Here is a 22,099-nt window from a genome sequence, read left to right on the forward strand (position 1 = left end):
ATTAAACTCCATTCTTATATTCTCCACCACCCCTTTTCCCCTCATTCAGCCACCATTGCCCAATTCACTTTCTTCTATTGTTATTATAATTCAAAACAAATATCAGTTGTTCCAGATCAGGTATATATGCTTTACATGGGGGGAGAGAGAGGGGGTGGGATTGTGTGTGTGAGTGTATTTTGTCAACATTCAAGGCACTTGAAAAGAAGAAATAAGTATACCTCAAAAGATGAAAGGATCAGTTCCAAAACAACATTTTTACATGATAATATTCATTTTTTAGTCTTAAATGCATAACATCCTAGATACTTTTCATTTGTCAATTTTATTTTCCCCCTAATGCTAACCATTATCCATTCAGAAGACTGGATATTATCTCTAAACAGTTTGCTAGCATAGCATTTTGTTTGCAAATAGTAAAGATACACCCCCCCCAAAAAAAACTATTGGAGGGCCCACACTGCCTAACATCAAGGCAGTCAGAAGTAGCATCTGCTGAGAGAAGTGACTCTCTCTTTCTCTCTCTCTCTCTCTCTCTCTCACACACACACACACACACACCCCACATAAAATATTTTCCAAAGAGATTCAAAAGCAGCTTTTGGAGCAGATTTTGAATATTTGAAAGGGTCTGCAGTGAGGAAATGAGTCATGCACTGTCTTATTTCTTCTCAATAATCTCTGGGACATGAAAATGTTCTGTTACCCAAAGCAGTCATCATGTTATTAGATATTAGTAGTTGAGTTAGAACTGAAAAAGCAAAGCAGAATTCCCTGATTCAGTTTACTACTATCATATCAGTACTGCAATATAGTTATACATACATATAATATCACTACTCCATGAGCTGCACTAGTAATTAAAGCCCTGCATGACACAGGACTGTGTTACCCGAAAGGCTCTCTTTTTTCAAGAGTTTCTACCTGTCCAATCTGATTCAACAGATTGGGCAGGCTGCATTTCCTATCAGCCAAAGCGTGTCAACTTGTGAGAACTAGAAGATGGGCTTTTTCTGCTTTAGCTCCTGCCTTATGGAATGTATTCCCCTTGGAGATTAGAACGGCCCCCAACCCTGTTGACTTTTCACAAAACTTTAAAAAACTTGGCTATGTACCTGTGGTGAAATCCAATTTTTTTTACTACCGGTTCTGTGGGTTTGGTGTGGCTTGGTGGGCGTGGCTTGGTGGACGTGGCAGGGGAAGGATATTGCAAAATCTCCATTCCCACCCCACTCTGGGGCCAGCCGGCGGTGGTATTTGCCAGTTCTCCAAACTGCTCAAAATTTCCGCTACTGGTTCTCCAGAACCTGTCAGAACCTGTTCGATTTCACCCTTGCTATGTACCCAGGCCTGGGGCTGGGAATGTGTGAAGAGTCCAGCTACTTGGCTTTGCAATTATTTGATTTATCATCAAAGGTGCTGTTGCTACTTATTTATTTTGTGGATGCTTTTATTGTTTTAATATTTTTAAATTGTTTTAATTGTTTTATAATTTTAGAATGGTAAGCTGCCCAGAGTTATTGGGTTGAATTAGCTCGCTATAGAAATTGAAGAAATAAATATAAACAAAAACTTTGAAATTTTGTACTAGATGTAAATTCAAAGGAGAAGGTGGTGAGTTAAGACCTACCATACCATGTGCTCCATTTAGCTGGTGCAATAACAACTGATTTCAGGATGATTGGCCTGTTCCATGATAAACTGAGTGGTCTTTCCCAGCCTACTACTCTCCAAATGTGTAGGGAGAAATGTGAGAGTTTGTTGCAAAAATCTAATCTAGAAAGCACACACAGGCAGACTGATGCAGCAGGATTCATTGAATTCTTTATATACATATAACACATGAAGTTAAATTTACAATACCAACAGCTGATTCTTCCAATGTAGCAGTTACAAGCAAAAAACAAGCAGAATACAGCAGACAGTCAAGTTTGCAGCTTCAGAGCTCAGAGCTTAAAGCCTAAGCCATGCCCAGATTTCTTACTTAAGTTTCTGTTTCTAAATAGCGGTCATTGGCTGACCCAGTTGCTATGCCTATTCATTGGCTTACCATGTCTTCCCAGTCATGAATATTCTGACAAGAACTGCAGGTACCAAATGCAGGTGGGAATCTACTTGAAGAAGCTGCACTGGACCAATAGAGTGATCGCCTCTTTAGCAAAAGCCCCCAAGTTATGGTCAGCTAATCACCCTTGTTGATAACTCTATCTTGGTGTTTTATATGCAACCGAATTAAACTTATATGAAAGCCTTGAAGAACAAGACATATAAATAGTTCAGAACTTTGAATAGTTTTTCCCTGTTGTGACTTACATTTTACTAGTAAACCCTTCCATAAGCACTGTATAACTTTATATTATCATATAACATGTCATATAAAATTAGAATACAGACATATTTTTAAATATGCAGGAGAACAATAAAGAGGCATATGGAAATGGATGTTAAATATCAGATCTGGAGCAATCAAGTACACATCATCGCTCAAGAAAATATTTTCGTTTAATAAAGACTCGGCTAGAATGTAGATTATTATGCATAAGAGCACCAGCGTGCCTACCATCCCTGTCCTAAAGTTCCCTTTAGTTGTATTCCTTTTATGTATTCAATTCATGCTTATACTTATATATATTATTTAATATGTGTTTGACAAAATAAATAAATAAATAAATTATTCCTCCCATCCGTAAGACCCCAATGGTGGCTCATATCAGTGGTGGGCAATCAAATGTGCACAAAAATCAGGTTCTACAAGAGTCCCTGGAGCAGAGCCCTTACACAACCCAGGAAGTCTGTACTTCACAATGAAGCTGCCATCAGCATTTCAGTAGCTCACTCTTTCAAGAAGCTGATCATTGATGCCAACAGCTCCTGACAATTTGTCTCACCAAGATTCTTAAATTATCAACAATGAAAAATAATAATTGCAACAGTAGTGCGGAAAAAAAATATCCCTGCCCCCATGATGGCTACCTTTCCATCAGCAGGCATAAACAAAAGGTGTTTGTTGATCATTTGACAAAGCAAATACCTCCAAGGTTAGGTAGGTTATGCAATGTATTTCTGAAGATAGCGGTATTTTGTTATCAGCTCAGATAGCTGACATCGCACCTGTTGTTTCCAAAAAGCCATAGAGGAAATCCTATAATATTCTCGGCTATTGTATTACAAACCTTGAGATATGTAAGACCTCCATAAAGCCCCAATGACAGATTGTTGAGTTAAAAATAGACTCAAAACCACATAACCTGACTAACTTATAAATTGCAAATGGAAGACATTTATGAAGTGTATGACAGTGATTGGTGTGACTGATAGTGGATGTCTGGCTGACCTTGCTACACAGCTGCAGCTTGCTTTCAAGGAGTCAGCAAGAAAAACAAACAAATTAGTAGGGATCTAAAAGCAGAAATATTATTTTACTAAGCATATGTCCTCATGGGTGCTCCTGAACTGATGCTTCAGTATCCAACTAAAGATACTGAGAAGAAACACTAAAGATAAATCTTTGCTTTGTTGACTAGGGATTATTACAGACATTTAGGTCAAATGAAACCAGATTCCATGATCCCTAAATCTGTTGTGTAAGCCGGTAGAAAACCATGACCTTGTTTTTTTGTTTGGAACCTCATGCAAAATAAATTAGTTCACCTGAAGAGTACATTCTGCCAAAGTTTTCTACTATTGTATAGAAAATTCTAGCAATGACTAAAAATGCTTCCTGTGTAGGCCACACTTTATATTCCCATGTTCCTTGTGGGACTTCTATAGTCCTTCTGCAATTGTACTGAACTTCTGGATCAACTGTGCTATAGCTAAATGTTGTGAGGACAGTTCTGCTGCATTCATTCCTGAGCCACACAGCACACAATTTCCTACCGAGAAGAATTCTCAGCTTGTTCTTCCTTCTAAATCCTCTGCTCATCACCCTTCTTGCTGAACCCAAAGTGGCATTGGGCTTTCATTAACTGCTGAAGGAGCTATGTCATATTGGGAGTGTGGGGTGTAAAAGGGATCCCTATGTATAAGTGCTCTCTGATGCATTTATACCACATGGTCCTTTTCAATGAGCCTTTCTAGTAATGGAATGATGGAGCATCATATTCTCACTGACTGCAGCAGAATGTTGAAATAAGCTTAACTCTCACAAAATATTTATTGCTGCTTGTAATTGTAACCAGCAATTCTGCTAACTCCTTGTCTTCCATGCTACCCCGAGCCATTTCTTAAATCAACTTTAGAAATCCTAATTCCAATTGCAGTGGGTTGGTAATGGGGCCATACTAGTGATGCTTAATCTGGTCTAGAAAACCAGATTGGTTTTTCCTCTCTTCCTTGCCTTTCCCATCCCTACAAAGAAAGAAAGCTACATTGGTTGGTTCCCATGTGGACTGGTCTACAGTGCCTACCTTTTCCCTGTTTATTAGGTTTATTCCCTCCTCTCTAGACTCTTGTGTCTTTCCTTTGCTTTCCTGGAAGTTTGCTCAGTGTCTGCTCTGGTAATGGGACAAGCAGAAAGCGCAGATCTTTCTTCACATAGGTACAGCTGGCAGAATACTTTTAAATTATCCTGTTTTATTTTGCTCTGGGTATTACTTTACTGGTATTGTTATCCTGTGCTTTTTAAAAAACTAGTGGCTAGTTTTATTTGGTTGTACTACATACTATTTTTCATCCTTGCTGCTACTTCTGTATTTTATGTTTTTAATTCACTCATACTTTGCTGATAGAGCTTCAGCTATTGGCACCCTCAAAATAAAAATAAATGTTTACTTAATTAAAAAACAACAACAAGCAAAATATGCCTAAGGCAGACCTTGATCCAGTATTGAAATTAAGCTAAAAATGAAACCCATCAAGTTTGTATGTATACCACTTCTCCACATTATTACATACCCATCTTAATGTTCATAATTCTGACTCCTTTTTTGATCTTTACACTGGGTGATCTCTTAGTTTTCCTTTGGTGTAAATAGATACAAGGATAAAAATGAAATGAAATTACTTTATTAGGTTCATGTATCCTTGAACGGCCTCTGACCTTAAGTTTTGATAATGAAAATAGTGTTATTTTATTGATTTGTTTGTTTGTATCGTTTATTATTTTTTCAAATAACTCAAGGCAACAAACATATCCAATTCATCTTCCTCCTATTTTCTCCACAACAACCCTGAGAGGTGAGTTGTGGTAAGAAAGAGTGGTTGGCCCATGGTCACCCACTTGGCTTTCATGGCAAAGGTGGGACTAGAACTTATGGTCTCCTGTTTGCTAGCTTAATGTCTAGGCTGAACCAGACTGATTCTAATAAGGGATAAATATAGGATGATAATTTTGCCAACTATTTTGTATATAATAGAAAAGATGTATTTTCATCCAGTGATATAAAAACCGACACAATTGGATTGTGAGAATTGTTGATATATTCTGGTGAGATGAGAAGTTAAACTCTGAATGTTTATGGCAGTGATTAAAAATAGACTAGGAAAAATAACAGAGCATCTGACATCATAATAGGCTGTCTACTTCAAACAAAGCACAGTCACCACTTTGCTAAAAATTATGCTTTATTAGAGATGTATCCCAGGCTGTTTCAGCTGTACACAAGATTATAGGATTATATGTAAGATTGTATATACATTGTTCACAGCGTACTATCCTAAAGATACGAGTTTCAGGTATAGCTATAAAAGAAGAGACCGACATCGCGATCTCTGGAACTTAAGATATATTATCCGCTTAGCTTTCGTTAGCCTCTGCTAACATTGTCAGAGTGTAAACTACCATAGGAGAGATATTCACCTTTATACATCATTGATCAATTTGGCCATTGCGCGCATGATAGGCCCACCCATCCGCCTCTCACCTATAATTAGTTCTGTTGTTTTTACTTCAGACATGTTAATCTATGAAGACTTGACTACTGTTGCTTCCTTCCCTATTGTGTACTGCTAGGGCTGCCCATCCCCATTATTTTGTTCACAGTAATGAGGCCGAGAAAAAAAACTATTTTACAGTAAAATTTGCAATAAAAATGAGGTTGTTTTAAGTTCAAAACCAATTTATTTATCATTTTATTAATATTCCAGTGCAGATCAAAAAAATAGTCATTCTACAGAAACCACTGTATATTTTCACTCTGTAAGAGCTGTAATATCTATTTGAAGGCAGAGAATCGGATAATAAGAGCAATCTGATCTTCCAATTCTCCCAGGTCCCAACTATCATTCTTGGTCACAAAAACACCTTCTTCTGATTATGAGCCATAGCCATACTTTATTATGTCAAATCACTTGCACAAGGTGCCATTGTCCAGTCTGCCTGTAGAACAACTGGTTTTGTGTAAAATCTGTCTTCAATTACTTAAAAGTTAATTTCTCAGTATGTAATTTTCAAGGTACTTTTCAATGTCTTTCAATTTCTGAATGTATCTTATTTCTGCAAAGCAATATAGGGTGTTATCATTTCCCCTCATTGTATAACTCTCAGTTGTAGAATGAAAAGCATGACACATATACAAACTTCTCAATAACTTCTTCATAAAGAATGCAACAGGCCACAACTCAGCCATATCACTTACTTTTTCTCCATAGAATACAACTATCCAAAGCTTGATTTCTTTTCTCTCAAATTGAAGAAGAATTGCTATAAAATTGCAATATTCAGTGCAGCAACTAGGATTCTGGCAGAAGTCTCCTTTTTCTACTTCGACAGGTCAGTGGTGGTTCTGATGAGTCTGTAGAAAAGCTTTGGTTGCCTATCTACTTTGTGTGGTGTGGTGTTTTGGGGTGTTTCACGAAAAGCAGTTTTAAGCTTTGTGAGGAGGACATTTCTCAACTGTTTGCTTAAAATCAGGCAGCCACAACTGGTCTCTTTCTGATGAGCTGGGCCTTTTTTGTGTTAATCACAGAATGATGAACACAAGTATTTGGCCAATAATCCACTGTTTGTGGAAAGCTTGTAACATATCAATGGCCTTATGGAAAGAAATCCCTTAGTCTAATCCAGTGTTACTTACAAAAGCACATTTAATACCCTGAATGCAGTTTTCTAAGAAATCCTTGGGATTGAACAAAGCAGGAAGAGAAACCATTAGACCAGTGGTGGGATTCAGTTGGTTCTGTCCAGTTCGGGCAAACCGGTAATGACGACTGTGGGAGGCTCTGCCCACCCGCCCGGATGTAATGCGTGAGCAAAGAGCATGTGCAGAAGGCTATGCACAAGCACGTGCTCACATTTGGGAACCGGTAGAGGAGGTGAGTGAATCCCACCTCTGCATTAGACTCAAGCGCACCATATGATTTAACTTAGCAGTTGCACTTCCATTAAACCCAGGAGGGTGGGGTGGGTACTTCTCTCTGGCCACGGACAAAGCTAGGTCTTTATTTACTTATTTGGTCTCCAAGAGCTGCAGGGAATGTAGCACTGACACAAACAGGTCAGCAGCAGATGGGCAGCCAAAAGGTTCAGTCTAGTATTATTTTTACAAAAGAATAAAATGTGTGTGATAAACTAGCAGAAGCTTAACTGACTTTTTTTAAATGCAGAAAAATCACATCAGCCCATTTCAGCTTGGGAGTCCTTGGGGGATTTCAGCAGGGCACAAAAGGGACCAAGGGACCATATATGGCTTTAGGTTGTCTCACTGCTTTGTTTTGACCTGAGGGCAAAGGCTTCTTCCTCTTCCCACTCAGATCTATGTGCACGTTGCCGTTCCACTCCATCTGTCTCTAGTTTGGATGAACGCTCCAACCATGTAGCTGTTTAGCTGCCTTGCTTCACTGAGTCGTAAAACACCCCATCTGATCATAGCAACTTCTTGATTTCAGGATGAAAAGCAGTTATCATATCAAGAACTAAACACAAAACCCTGAGCAAGTCACTTTATGCTAAGCATTATTCTGGCAGTTTCTCCTTCTTTTAGATAACAGGAAATCTGTCCATCCTTTCCCCAGAACCACGAAAAAGCAGAGTCTGCTGGAGCTGGCCGATCGATAATTTTAAAATAATAATTAAAATAAGTTATACTGCTTGGATCCGCAATATACTATGCCAATACATTATGACATCATAGATCCTTGGGAAGAACTTGATCTGTATGAAGGCGAATATCAGTTGAAGAACTGGCATCTGTGACTTCACATTGTTGTGAAGAGAGAACAATAATAATGCAAATGGTTGAACACTGAAAAATAATTTATCTATACTCAAATATCATTGAACAATGATTAGCAGACCAAAGGAGATTCATTACCAGAAATAAAATATTCAGGGATGAAGAACTGGAAGAGATTAGAAAAAGATGTGAAAATGTGAGGACGAAAAATAATAGCAGAATAGTAGAAAAAAATCAGATTTTTCAAAACAATTTTGTCTCTTTTCCCCCCTCCTTTTTTCTATTTCCAAATTCAAAACAATTGAAAAAAATAAAGAAGTTAATATGAACTATAGAAATGATAACTTAGAAGAAGTAATAACAACAGAACAAGTAAAGGCCAGCACTGAAAAAGCCAATTAACAGATTCCCCAACAAAAAGATTTAAAAGAGAAAATTATGCAGAATTATCAGTAGAAAAACAAAGCATGGAAAGCAATGCCCCAAAGACCTGGCACCTACTGAATAATGAAAAAATGTAAACAGAAATATACTGGGCACCATTCTATCCTTAAGAGGAAAATGGGGAGGAGAGACAAATACTGCACATGAAATGGTGTTGAAAGGGGGGAAATGCTTTCTGAGGCCATGGTTCAAATTATCTGGATACTGTTTTGCTGTAGGAGATCTCCTCAAGATGGGCAAAAATTATTTACCCAAAACATGATAATCTTTATCAAATGGGCTCAATAAATGATGAATGGAGAGGTAAGGACTTCAGATAAAGACCTATGCACCAGAGATGGTAATCAGCAGGTTCTGACCAGTTCTGGAGAACTGGTAGCGGAAATTTTGAGTAGTTCAGAGAACCGGTAAATACTGCCTCGACTGGCCGTGCCCCCATCTATTCTCTGCCTCCCAAGTCCCAGCTGATCTGGAGGAAATGGGGATTTTGCAATAACCTTCCCCTGGAGTAGAGAGGGAATGGAGATTTTACAGTATCCTTCCCCTGCCACATGCACAAAGCCACACCCACTAAGCCATGCCCAACAAGTCAAACCATGCCCACAAAGCCACGCCCACAAAACCATGGCCACAGAACTGGTAGTAAAAAATTTTGAATCCCACCACTGCTATGCACTCTGCAAGGAAGAAGAGTGTTACTTTAATGAGACCTATTAAAAAAACTTTAAAAAATCAAAACATTGTCTCATACAGTTCATGGCCTTTATTTTCCATATACTGTTGCACATTGAAGAAAGGATCCTCACAATAATTTCACAATAGAAGCAATGTATACAAAAAGGTGGTGCACTAGGAACGATGAGTTCCAGCTGAAGGTTGAGAGTATTTTGTCAGCATTGATAAACTTCAATGTGCCCAGAAAAAAACAGCCAGGAAGATAAAAAGGCTGGTAATTACGTTATGAGGAAAGGATGGGTATGCATTGGTTTAGAGAAAAGAGATATGATCATTGTTTCCAAGGCCCATCATGTAGCGGATAGGGCAGAATTGTTCAAAGATGTTCCTGAAGACAGAAAAAGAAAGAATTTAAATTAAAAGAAAGTGGATTTCAGTTGGAAAGCTAATGGTAAAAGCTGTTCAACAAAAGAACAGCCTTACTCTAGTGCCATGTTGGTGAAACTATGGAACGCATGCCAGAAGCAGCACACAAAACCATCCCGCAAGGAATGTGTGGCCTCGACCGCCTTCCTGTGCACATACATGTGCTGGTCAGTTGGGCGTCACGCACGCGGGAGCAGCAAAACCTGGAAGAACTGTCATGTCCCACTCCTCCGCTGACGACCGGGTCAGGGAAATCCGAATCAGGCGTGCCTCTGCAGTTCTGCCAAAGTCCTAGCAAAGTTCTCAAGGCAGGCAGGAGACCAGAAAGTGACTTCAGCAAGATATGTTAGACTTTGCCTGACTCAGAGAATGCCAGAAAGCAGATCCTTTATATAGGCCATGGGGTGTGGCTCCATGACTCAGCACTTATCCAGGCCTGCCCCTCCCTTCCTTCTGTCGCCGCCGCCTATCAATTCTTCTGAAGCGAGGGTCACTCCAGTCTGCAGCTGTTGGTAATTGACCTTCCTCAGGCTCACATGCTGTGGGGGAGGGGGAGGGGTCTAGTTGCTCCGTTTGTCTGGGCATGGAGCCAGAGCTGGGGGCTGGAGGTACTTCTTCCTCCTCAGCCTGTCTGGGCATGGAGCCAGGGCTGGGGCCGGGAGGCATACTAGGACATTCCTCAGCGTTCGGAAGCAGATAAGAAGGCCCCGGCTGCGGTGAAAGCGGGCGAGACACAACAAGAACAGCATTCTGTTGCACATGTGCAGGCCGGCACCCGAACTTCTGGGTTTCTGTTGGACACATGCGCAATGGCCAGCTGCTCATCGGGCGCGCGTCTGTGCTGGAAGCTGGAAGTTTGGGCGCCGGCTCGCACATACGCGATGGACCGCTACTCTTCTGGGTATTGGCACATGGGAAGGCCAGCAAGGCCACACATTCGTCATGGGATAGTTTTGTGTGCCATTTCTGGCACGCAGGCCGGCAAGCTATGACATAAAAGGTTAGCCATCACTGCTCTAGTGAGATGGTGAACTCTCCTTAAATATTTCTAATCCCCGCCCCCAAATAAATCAGCAATTATTGGGGGTAGAAGACTTTGCTCTTTCTTAAACTGCTGGAATGGGGGCTGTGAATTCAGTCTTCTGTGCCTGATTGCTTTGGATTCTGAGGCTAAATAAACTAATCAACACCCTCCTGGTGCTCCTGGCATTCTGGCTCCCTAAAAAACCAGCAAACTTCAGATTCTAAGTTCTATTTTATGTTCAAAACATCAGGTTCTTATGTTTTCATGGCCATCTCGAAATACTTGGAATGTTGCAGTAAGTGATTCTTTTCATAATTCAACTGTGCAGTCTATTATTTATTTATTCCCTAAAAAGGAAGGGTTCTTAAATATTTTATGTCGCCAGCTTCAGAATCTCTGCTGTCTCTAATCTGGCTGTCCTTGATTATTGCAAGCTCCACTGTGAAATTACAGTTCTCCCATTCTAGCTACAAAGGAGTTTATGTATCTATCCTGGCTAGAGTTCTCACTGGAATCAATGCAATGTTTGAGATTAATTTTTATTGGGAAATGATTATAGCCCTGATTGTAAGATTAAGTTCTCAAGCTCAATCTTTGACATTCCCATTTGAAAAGCACATAAGAAAAATGTCTGCTTGACATAGACATTACTTGGTCATTTAAACAAATGACAACATATCCGACAGGCTTCCTTTTTAATTCCAGGTCAGGTCAAAAAGAATTTTAATTTCAACCGATTTCTGATTGTCATATGGGATATCCCAGAGGACCAATTGCTTCTCTCAAATCTTTTCATCCCCTGAAATTTATGTATTCAAGAATAAACAATATGATTTTATCATCCTAGCAGGCAAATACACTGTACTTTCACTGCTCCATAGGCGGACACGCTATCCTGCTGATGAGAAAGTTAAAATAAAGGTGCCACCGAAACACTGAATGCACTGGAAATGCACTCAGGTTGAGCTGACCTACATCTCAGTTGGAATCAGTAGCTTTTCCTGCTTTGATCACCCTTCTTTCAACTTCAAAGAACAGCAGCAATGTTGTCAAAAAGCCAGATTAGAGGCAAGATTTTGGATCTGATTGCCATAAAATCTTTAGCATATACAGTATACATCCAGGGCATTTTATGTCTGTTAGTGCTTAAAACTGTAGGCAATCCTATGTTTGATTCCTAACTTTTCCCATTATAGACGAGAGGTCGAACGACTAGCCTTGTGGTGCAACCAAAACAATCTGGAATTGAACACACTCAAAACCGTAGAAATGGTGGGAGACTTTAGGAGAAACCCTTCCATACTTCCACCTCTCACAATACTAGACAACACAGTATCAACAGTAGAAACCTTCAAATTTCTAAGTTCTATCATATCGCAAGATCTAAAATGGACAGCTAACATCAAAAACATCATCAAAAAAGGACAACAATGTCCTTTTTTGAATGTTCTTTCTGCGCCAACTCAGTAAGCTCAAACTGCCCAAGGAGCTGCTCATTCAGTTCTACAGAGGAATTATTGAGTCTGTCATTTGCACCTCTATAACTGTTTGGTTCGGTTCTGCAACCCAACAAGAAAGACACATACTTCAGAGGATAATTAGAACTGCAGAAAAAAATAATTGCTACCAACCTGCCTTCCATTGAGGACCTGTATACTGCACGAATCTAGAAGAGGGCCGTGAAAATATTTACAGATCCCTCACATCCAGGACATAAACTGTTTCAACTCCTACCCTCAAAACGACGCTATAGAGCACTGCAAACCAGAACAACTAGACACAAGAACAGTTTTTTTCCAGAGGCCATCACTCTGCTAAACAAATAATTCCCTCAACACTGTCAAACTATTTACTAAATCTGCACTACTATTAATCTTCTCATCGTTCCCATCACCAATCTCTTTCCACTTATGAAACTGTATGACTGTAACTTTGTTGCTGGCAATCCTTATGATTTATATTGATATATTGACCATCATTTGTGTTGTAAATGTTGTACCTTGATGAAGGTATCTTTTCTTTTATGTACACTGAGAGCATAGGCACCAAGACAAATTCCTTGTGTGTCCAATCACACTTGGCCAATAAAAAATTCTATTCTATTCTATTCTATTCTATTCTATTCTATTCTATTCTATTCTATTCTATTCTATTCTATTCTATTCTATTCTATTAGAGCAGCCTCTCCTAACCTACCCTCCTCCAGGGTAGGACAGAATTTTAATAATCCCATGTTGACTTTGAATTAGGAGAGTTATAATCCAATGCATGTGGCTAGCACCAGGTTGGAGGAGGCTAGGCAAAGGTTGAGGTAGCTGGAGTGAGCACCAGAAGGAGAAGGACAGACTCTTCACTCAGGATTCTTGGAAAGATATTAGTATGTTTTTGTTAACTTCTTTGAACTTGATTTGAAAAAAAAAACCTACAGGGTAAATTAAAACCTGTGGTCTACTTCAAAGCAGAATATTTTTTAAAATATTATCTGATTATATGTTTTAAAATTTGATGTTTTGGTTTATTGGATTACCTCCAGTATTGTCCACAAAACAATAAAGTTAATAGCCGAAGTTAAAAGAAAAAGATGGGATGGATGGAGTTATTTTCACCCCCTTCTGTTCCCTCCTGCAACATGCCCGTATTCTGCAAGACCAGAAGGACACTTGGATGGAAAGTGATTTTAAGCATGTGGGGAGAAAATCACCTGCCGTTCCTTTGTTGTGATAGATAGCATCTAGTAGAGAGAGAGTGACTCTAATTCGGCTTATTTGATCATAGGATTTCAAACTAAGAAAATGCTTGCAATTTTATAAAAGAGAATAAAAGCAGAAGTGAAGCTAGAGTGCAGAGAAAAATGAAACAATATAAATTGAAACAATATAAATAGCTAATGCCAAACTTTTCCTAAGGCATAATGCAGGTTATTTGGTTACGATTTAGTGTAATATGCAAATCCAATCATCCAAAAGGGGCCAGGAATATCTGTAAGGGATCAAAATAGTCAAGAGGGTGGGCCTGGCTGTGCAATTGAAGCCCCACCCCCTTCTTTTACATGCATCATATATAAATGCATGTAAAAAAAGGGCCAGGACTTCAGACCTGCAGAGGTGACTGCTATCTTTTTTCTGCTCCCCTACTCCTGCAGATGCCCCTAGCAGGGAGTCACTTGGATGGATATGTCAGGGGCTACACTCGAAAAACAGAGATATGAAAATAATGGTATTAATTTTATATTTCAAATGCAGGCATAATAATTCAATATGTTTAATCAGTTTACCTCCCATGTAGGACAACTCACTGCAGCCAACTTACTATGGCCAAATTGCCATGGCCAACTCGCCACGAGACAACTCGCCACAGGACAACTCTCCATAGCAGGGGTCTCCAACCTTGGCAACTTTAAGCCTGGTGGACTTCAACTCCCAGAATCCCCCAGCCAGCAAAGCTGGTTGGGGAATTCTGGGAGTTGAAGTCCACCAGGTTTAAAGTTGCCAAGATTGGAGACCCCCTGCTCCATAGGACAACACGCCATGGGACAAGAGTTACACTAATATCGAAAAAAATGGTGGAATAGAATCACTAAAGAAAGCGTGCCAAAGGAGGGACAAAATGAAATGTAAATAACAAAAATTAAAATATTTTTAAAATTATTTTAAATAATGAAATTGAATTGTTGAATTGGCCCACAGCAAGCTGGCCCACAGTGAGTTGGCCATGGCAGGTTGGCTGCGGCGATTTGGCTACGGTGAGTCGGCTGTGGCAAGTTGGTCATGGGGAGATGTCCCATTCTGCCATGCATTTCGCGTTTTGCTTTTATAATTGGGTGGTGACTTTTGTGGGAGCCTCACTCAAAGCTTCTAGGGATCTAGTGGGGCATTCCCAGCTGTGTGCCATAAGTGAACATAGCCTCTGGTTCTGCATTTCACTTAATCCTAAACTGCATAAAATGAATAGTTTCCCAGTAGGTAACGTTATTCCAGTAACTGTAGCAATATATTTTGGAAAAATTAACACAAATACAATGCTATTATGTAAAATTGCAGACGCTGGGATGGTTATATCCCCATATATTTAAATAGAAGCTACTCAGAAATTCTGACTATTTCTTCCTATTCAGCATATAAATAGCAAGAGATCGCCATAAGTTCAAACAGTATATAGTTGCCCAATATGTGTTCTAACAACTTCTTTAATACCTTTAATACCGATAAATTTCAATGCCAAAATGTCAAGAAATCTCAGCAGGGCATATACAGCACAGCCTCTCTCATATAAAGCCAGCTCAGGCCCTTTGGGTCTGCAATGGAAACTTACCTTTTCCAAATACGATGAACACATAAGCTCAAGGACTGAATGCAGGATTGCTGAGATCAGGGCTATTCTGGGGTAGACAAGTTATGTCCTGCTGATAGGAAAGGATTAATGAGCTGGTCGGCTCATTCGTTGCAATTAGAAACAACACTCAAACTATTCTGGGGCTATTTTGATGGCAAGAAGCTCAACAACAGCTTATCAGAACCCAGCTACTTGTAGGGCTTCATGTAAAATGAGTGAATGATGTAAAAATATAGGATGATAAAACCAGGAACAAGCACTAAAGTGGTGGGTCTTCTTTTGGAAAGCAAATGGGCTATGTATTAACTGACATGCAGGCATTTTCAAAAAGGACAGGTTTAGGAAACAGATCCAGCAGGAATTGGGGCTGGTGGGAGCTTGCATTATTAGTCTATGCTCAGATTGCAGCTGTTATTTTGACTGCTATGGGGAACAAGAAGATCTAATCTAGGATGTGTTGCATCAAGAACTTAAAAAAATGGGGGGATGCCAAGGAAAGGGGTGTATCTTTTGTGCATGTTTTATTAGCAGAACATAGTGCTGACATAGTGTAAGCCACCCTGAGTCTTCGGAGAAGGGCGGGATATAAATGCAAATTAAAAAAAAAGAAATTTATGATTGGAGGTGCTTGTTCTTCATGCTTGCATGTTTTTTTCAAGGAAGAACCCCATTCCTAAGAGGACCATAATCAGATGCTTCAAGAAAAGAGCAGTCAGGTTAGGAATGCTAGATTCCTGTCCTATTGTTCTTCTTTTCTTCTTCCTATATATGTTTATATGTGTATATACTATATAATCTTTTTGTATGATGTTGTGACAAAATAAATAAATAAAATAAAAAATAAATAAGAGCTTTATCAAAATAACCAATATTGTCCAGTAGACTTTTTCCAATTCATGGTCCTCAATCAGATGCTTCAAGAAAAGAGCAGTCAGGTTAGGGAATGCTAGATTCTGGATGTAATGGTTTTGCAGAAAACAATGATGCAAATGCAAATGTTATGGTTTAACTCTTACCACTGAGTCTTAAGAAGAGTGAATGCAAATATGGCAAAAGAAAGACAATGAAATTGGTGAAAGACCTTGTAAGTAAGTTCTATCAGTAAAGATTAATGAGATCTCCAAATATTATGAGAGTTTATTTACTTTTATTTCCTACTTCTAAACCACCCATCTCCTTCATCTTATCACCCCAAAGATTTCATAAAATCTCTTGTTGACGATGCCAAACTTTCATGAGTTAGAAAAATCTTATCAGATGATTTCAGCCATTTTAATACATATATAAAATGGAAGCCACAGCATCTGAATGAAGGAGCCCCAATTACAAATGCTTGGGATGATGCTTTAGAGATATTCTTCTTATGACAGTTTTCCAGATATACTGACTCCCCTACTTTTCTTTAAATTATTCCTATCAATAAATTTCCTGGAATTGACTATAAGGAGTAATAAAGTTAGGTAATAAGTCACTTCAAAACTTTGATCTTCCTCAATAGTTTTGGGTAGATGTTGAACAGCATGTAGAATAAGAGGTAGCTCCAGAGATGCCATAGGTTGAACAGTTCCCTAACACCACCTTCAGCACATGGCCTGACAAGAGCTACTGGAATCACTGTTTCTTCTAGAGTTTTGTTTATTGGGCATCCAGAAATATATCATAGTCAGTAGCAGTGGTGAAATCCAATTTTTTTTACTACCGGTTCTGTGAGCTTGGCTTGGTGGGTGTGGTGTGGCTTGGTGGGCGTGGTTTGGTGGGAATGGCAGGGGAAGGATACTGCAAAATCTCTATTCCCACCCCACTCCAGTGGAAGGATACTGAAAAATCCCCATTCCTACCCCACTCTGGGCCAGCCAGAGGTGGTATTTGCCGGTTCTCCGAACTACTGAACATTTCTGCTACCGGTTCTCCAGAACCTGTCAGAACCTGCTGGATTTCACCCCTGGTCAGTAGTATCAAAAAGCTATCAAGTGATTGAGTAATTGGCTGGTCTATATTCTCACCATCAAATTTCTAGCCTCCCTTCATCACAGTCTACTGCCATATCTAAAATTCTTATCATGCAAGACACAGTGAGACTGTAATTGCTTCATTTTTCCTCCCGTTTGAGAATATTGGAAATGAGAAACAAACATCTGTCAAATCACAGATTTCCTACTTCTGACATCGGGGAAATTCAATAAATTTAAAAGTTAAGTCTTTCAGTATTTATAAGATCATCTTTGGCTAAAATTTCTCCATAAACCAAGTAGAGTATTAGTCAAGGAGAGTTCCTATAATTTAAATAGTGTATGCACATTCACTTACCTTTATTTTCATAAAGCAACTATCTGCATACAGTCAGGACCTGATCATTCTTGTCTTTTATTATAGAGGATATTCCCCTTTGAAAGGAGGAGGAAATTGGGAAAGAAAAAACTACCATGGTTCAGAAAAAGGCAAAATATATAATCAATTCTTGTAGAAAAGTATTTTAATAAAATGCATCAAATATTGAGAAAATATATATGTTTAATAACTGTTTGGCAAAAGTACACAGTTACATACATACATACGTCTTCGACCTATTTATATATATATGTGTGTGTGTGTGTGTGTTTTCTGAGGTTTTCGCGGGTGTTTGTATGTAGGTCTTTGGTTATTCGGGTTTTCTCCCGCGTAAAATTGGAAGTGTCTTGGCGACGTTTCGACGAAGTCTCATTCGTCATCTTCAGGCCTCAGCTTCGTGCTTCTGGGAGCAATGTGTGATTGCAGCTGTTTCTTCCTTTTTAACTGCTAGTGGGGGTTTGAACTGATTGGGTGGGAGCTTGGCTGTGCTCTGATTGGATGGGGGTTTTTTGTGCTCTGATTGGCTGGGGGTGTGTCCTGTTTGGGTGGGGGCTTGGTTGTGCTCAGATTAGTCTGAGTTGCAGGGGGATTTGAGCTGGTGAGCTGCACTGCTGCTGTTTGGCTTCGTGTTCGTGGTCGTGCTACATCTTCGTAGTGGGTGTCAGTCTGTTGCATGTATGGATTGGAGGGGTTTGAAATGGCTAATGTTACAGCTGCGGTCTGGCTTCTGGTCCTTGGTCGTGCTTCCTGATCAGTGTGGGTTTGGGTCTGCTTTCTGGGTGGTTGTGTGGTGGTGACATCCTGTGTGGACCTCGTGAGTGTGGGTCTGGTGTCATTCCTCGTGTTAAACAACTATGATGCTTCTATGAAATAATTTTTTAAAAAAGCAGACATTTCCTATTCCTTCCAAACTAATCTTATCAAAAGGCACAACTTACCATCAAGTTTTCTGTGGACTCAGTTGAAATGAATGAAAGAGGCACAAAACAACTCATTTGAATGGCACAACTCTTTATTCTACTTTTATTCTGCCAAAGCTTCCCATCAACTAGTAGCAGGATTATGCTGTAAAATGGGAGCCCTCTCATAGATGACTGTTTCAGAAACACTAGCATTGCTAATAAAGTCAGTGGTAAAACAGAATTTTCAATGTAAATTCCCAACTGACATGATTTCCCAACCGACATGACCAAGTCAAAATAAATAAAAAATAAACATTATTCCAAAGTGAAAGGGACTAGAAGCCAAAAGGATTTCCCCCAAGAAGATTCAAATAGTTACTATTCTGAATATGGGTATTCAGTTTGTAGATAATAAAATAATAGGCAAACAAAGATTTAGATTATTTCCTGAGAATGAATCATAACTCCATGAGACATACTTCCATTTTATTTCTGCCTTTATTTCTACAACTGAATTTTGTCTCTTTTTGATATTTAAATAGATCTTATCAAGCGAAATGAAATTAATTAAGGATATGTCTGCACTACAACTTCATATGCTGCCATTTCACTACTTAACTGGATGCCAAATTAAGAAACATGACATGAAGTTTCTGCAAATTTCCAACTTTTTATCTGGTTTGTGATTCTCCCACCTCTTGTGTAGCCCCCTAGGAATCAGTGCACCCATTCTATTAGTGTGAGAGTTATTCACTCATGTGAATTAAAAACTGGCAAGAAAAAGACCCTTAGAAACAAGGGCATCTACATTTATTCATTCTCTGAAATGACAATACTTTTCTCCATTATTAATTTTCTTTTCTCCACTTTACATTTTCACTTCAGAAAAATAAAGTGAAATTCCCTGAGAAATACTTAAGTTGAAAACTTGCAAAATACCTTTTCAACAGAAAAATGAAGAGAGAAGAAATGAGAGAACAAAGTGCACTTCAGGAGCCTGATCCTATCTTCAGACTGATGTGCGCCCTTGATATAAAACCCAATCCGAAAGTCCTATAGATGTCATTGGCTTTTGATATTTATTCTGTATGTCCCGGGCCACACATGCACTTTTGTGAATTATTGTGTCAATGGCAAGCTGGTCTAACAAGACTTCTGTGTGTTGATGCTGCAGGCACACTGACCAGTTGTCAGATGTCATCTTGATCAAGCCAAGAATGTACAGGCCTTCATTCCTGGTTTCATTTCTTCTCTTTTGTGAATACATCTGAGGATATCTCAGATCAATCCAGAAATATGGAATTGAGAAAGTGTTGAAAAGAGAAAGCAGCACGGAGGTTGCTATTTTAGTTCAATATACTGTACCATGTTTAAACTAGGACGATTGTTGTGTCTGAACAAAGCTGTTATAAGTGAGATAGGAGCCACCTGATACATCATGGATAAGTTATCTGGGCAAAACACATGCAATCCATTCCAGCTTCCCATGCCCTTCCATACCTGTTACAAGTTGAAAGCTAAACTAGCTAAGTGATTTTATGAAGGAAATAATAAAAAGGACACACACACACTCACAATTCTAAAACACTTCATTTTATAATCAATATTTTTCTTTACATAAACAGAAACACGCCAGTATTTTGTGCGAAAAAATATTTTAAATAAACTTTGCTTATTCTTAATCTTTGTACATTCTGATATACATATGTAACAAGGTTTATGGCACCATTACTAGAACCAGAAAAGGGGGAGGGGGGAATAATTGCTTTTGTTGTATTCCTGCTTCTATATCAAGCCAGTAATCTTTGCACTATTTCTTAAAAAAATAGTATTATTACTGGGCAGCCTGCAATAATTGGTTTGAACACTCAAAATAATAATGCTTTCCATCCCCAAAAACTATTATTGCACAAGAAGCCAATAAAGGCATATGGCATAAAATGGTCAAGTCCCTTGGTGTTTAATGTCCTACCCCTCCTACCCACAACCCAAATAGAAAAATAGTACCAGAAGATGAAACACAAGAGGAAATAAAAAGGTGTTTTCTAGCTAGAAGGGTGAGATGTGATTTGCAAATAATTTAAGCTGCTCTGATCATCTTTGCACCAGCAAGCATTTTCATTAGGTTTTCTTTAGTAAAGTCTTTGCAAAATCAAGGCCTGTGGATCTAGTCTTTTTGCTATTATTTTGGCTGGTTGTGTCATTATTTTTTTAAAAAATAATATAGCTGTTCTCAGTCTATGAACCTGCACAGACTATTTAGTCATAATCTCTACAAGTAGCTGAACCACCCACCCCCTCAAAAAACAAAAACCCTAAATAATATCCAGGGAGGTTTTTTTTTTCTCATAAACATCCATTTTTAAAAGCTGATTTCTTTTTAAGCCTTCCTCCTTCCTCCATTCCTTTGAGAATTGATTTGCAATGGCATTCTGCGCAAAATCTGTGACGACTTTCAAAAAAGAACTTTTTTTTTAAAAAAAAAATAAGCTTTCCCTAGTAAAGCTGAAAAGAAAAGAATCACCCACGCTTCCCAGTTTGTGGAAAGTTTAGGAAAAAAAACCCTGTCCTGTGGTTCTTTGATGTCACACAACAGTCTCAACCCCAATCAGCTTTGGCGTAAGAATTCGTGGTGTGACTCCATTGTTCAGATCTTCTTCAAACTCCAATAACTGCCCCATGAAATTAAGATTGGGAGAAATGATTGGTCGCTTGCCTTTGACAAACTTATAGGCATCTGTCATAGTCATCCTTGTGTGCTTCATAAGGTATGCAATGACAATGGTGGCGGAACGAGACACCCCAGCCTGGCAGTGGATAAGAAGACCCTTCCCGCATTGATGAGCTTCCTCTGAAAAGATCAGAAACAAAGGGAGATATTGACTTTAATAGAGAAAAGGTCATTGAAAGAGATCAAGACATAACTTCATAATGCAATTCACAGCTTAACATTTCACTGGCCCAATTTCACATTGGGAAGGCAGAGGAGAGGCGAGAGGTAGAAGAATTAGGCGTTCAGTTTCACTCTGGCCTTCCCATACCTGATTTGTTTTTGCTAATGTACAACTCAATACAGGGCCAAATAAATTCAAAGGATAGCTAGGAAGAATATTTAATATTTCAGCAACAAATGAGAAGTCAAAGAAACTCAGAAAGAACTTGACAGAACTCTTTTTCTTCCTAGTATAGAGAGAAGAACTGGAGAGCACAAATGGAAGTCCACAAGCTGATGGCTTTGCTGGTGTTCAGAGAGTCTAATCAACACAGAAATTGCATTGATATGAAACAGCACTGCTGCTTAGTATCCAAACAGTCCAAAGTTCATAAGCCTTTGAGAAATGTGTGCTTTGCTTCTCTCTGTTCCCAGTAAGCAATTCTAAAGCTTTGTTGGAAAAATAGCCTAGAAGAATCCACTTGCTTCTCTTTTCTCCAGCGCTCCTTGTTTCAGAACATTTCTGTTATTACAACCTCCCATGAAAGTTCATTAGAGTCTTGCTGATAAGTGAATGGCAGGCATATTTTAGGTGTTATATATACTGAAAAGTCATGGATTGTTTTGGCTATTTTTCTCAGGGCCCGATAGCCCTATGTATTGTATCTTGACAGAATTCAACCAACTTTTAAGAAAGGAATCGGGAACTTTCAGGTTGGACATTTCTTGCAGAAACACAGTTCTCAGAGTATTTTATCACTGGCTGTGTTGCTTCATGATGCCAGAAACACTAGTGCAGCAGCATTTGAAAAGGTAAAAGTTCTCCATCTTTCTTTTATTATTTTCAGGGTCTTCATATGAATCACAAGTTAGGCTTGTGATTCATATGAAGACCCTGAAATTAACCTACATACTTGAACAT

General features: G+C 39.0%; 1 protein-coding gene across 2 annotated transcripts in view; it reads right to left on the minus strand.

Moving 5' to 3' along the window:
• Positions 1–19,826: 19,826 nt before the first annotated feature.
• DUSP10 (dual specificity phosphatase 10) overlaps positions 19,827–22,099 on the minus strand; it is a 37,688-nt gene continuing 35,415 nt past the window's right edge. For both annotated transcript variants that reach the window (XM_058165457.1, XM_058165458.1), the window contains exon 4: positions 19,827–21,096. In XM_058165457.1, the coding sequence (XP_058021440.1) occupies positions 20,831–21,096 (266 nt within the window). In that variant the 3' untranslated portion in view covers positions 19,827–20,830. The remainder of the gene's footprint in view (positions 21,097–22,099) is intronic.

This window comes from Ahaetulla prasina, chromosome 1 (assembly GCF_028640845.1).
Source record: "Ahaetulla prasina isolate Xishuangbanna chromosome 1, ASM2864084v1, whole genome shotgun sequence".
NCBI lineage: Eukaryota > Metazoa > Chordata > Lepidosauria > Squamata > Colubridae > Ahaetulla > Ahaetulla prasina.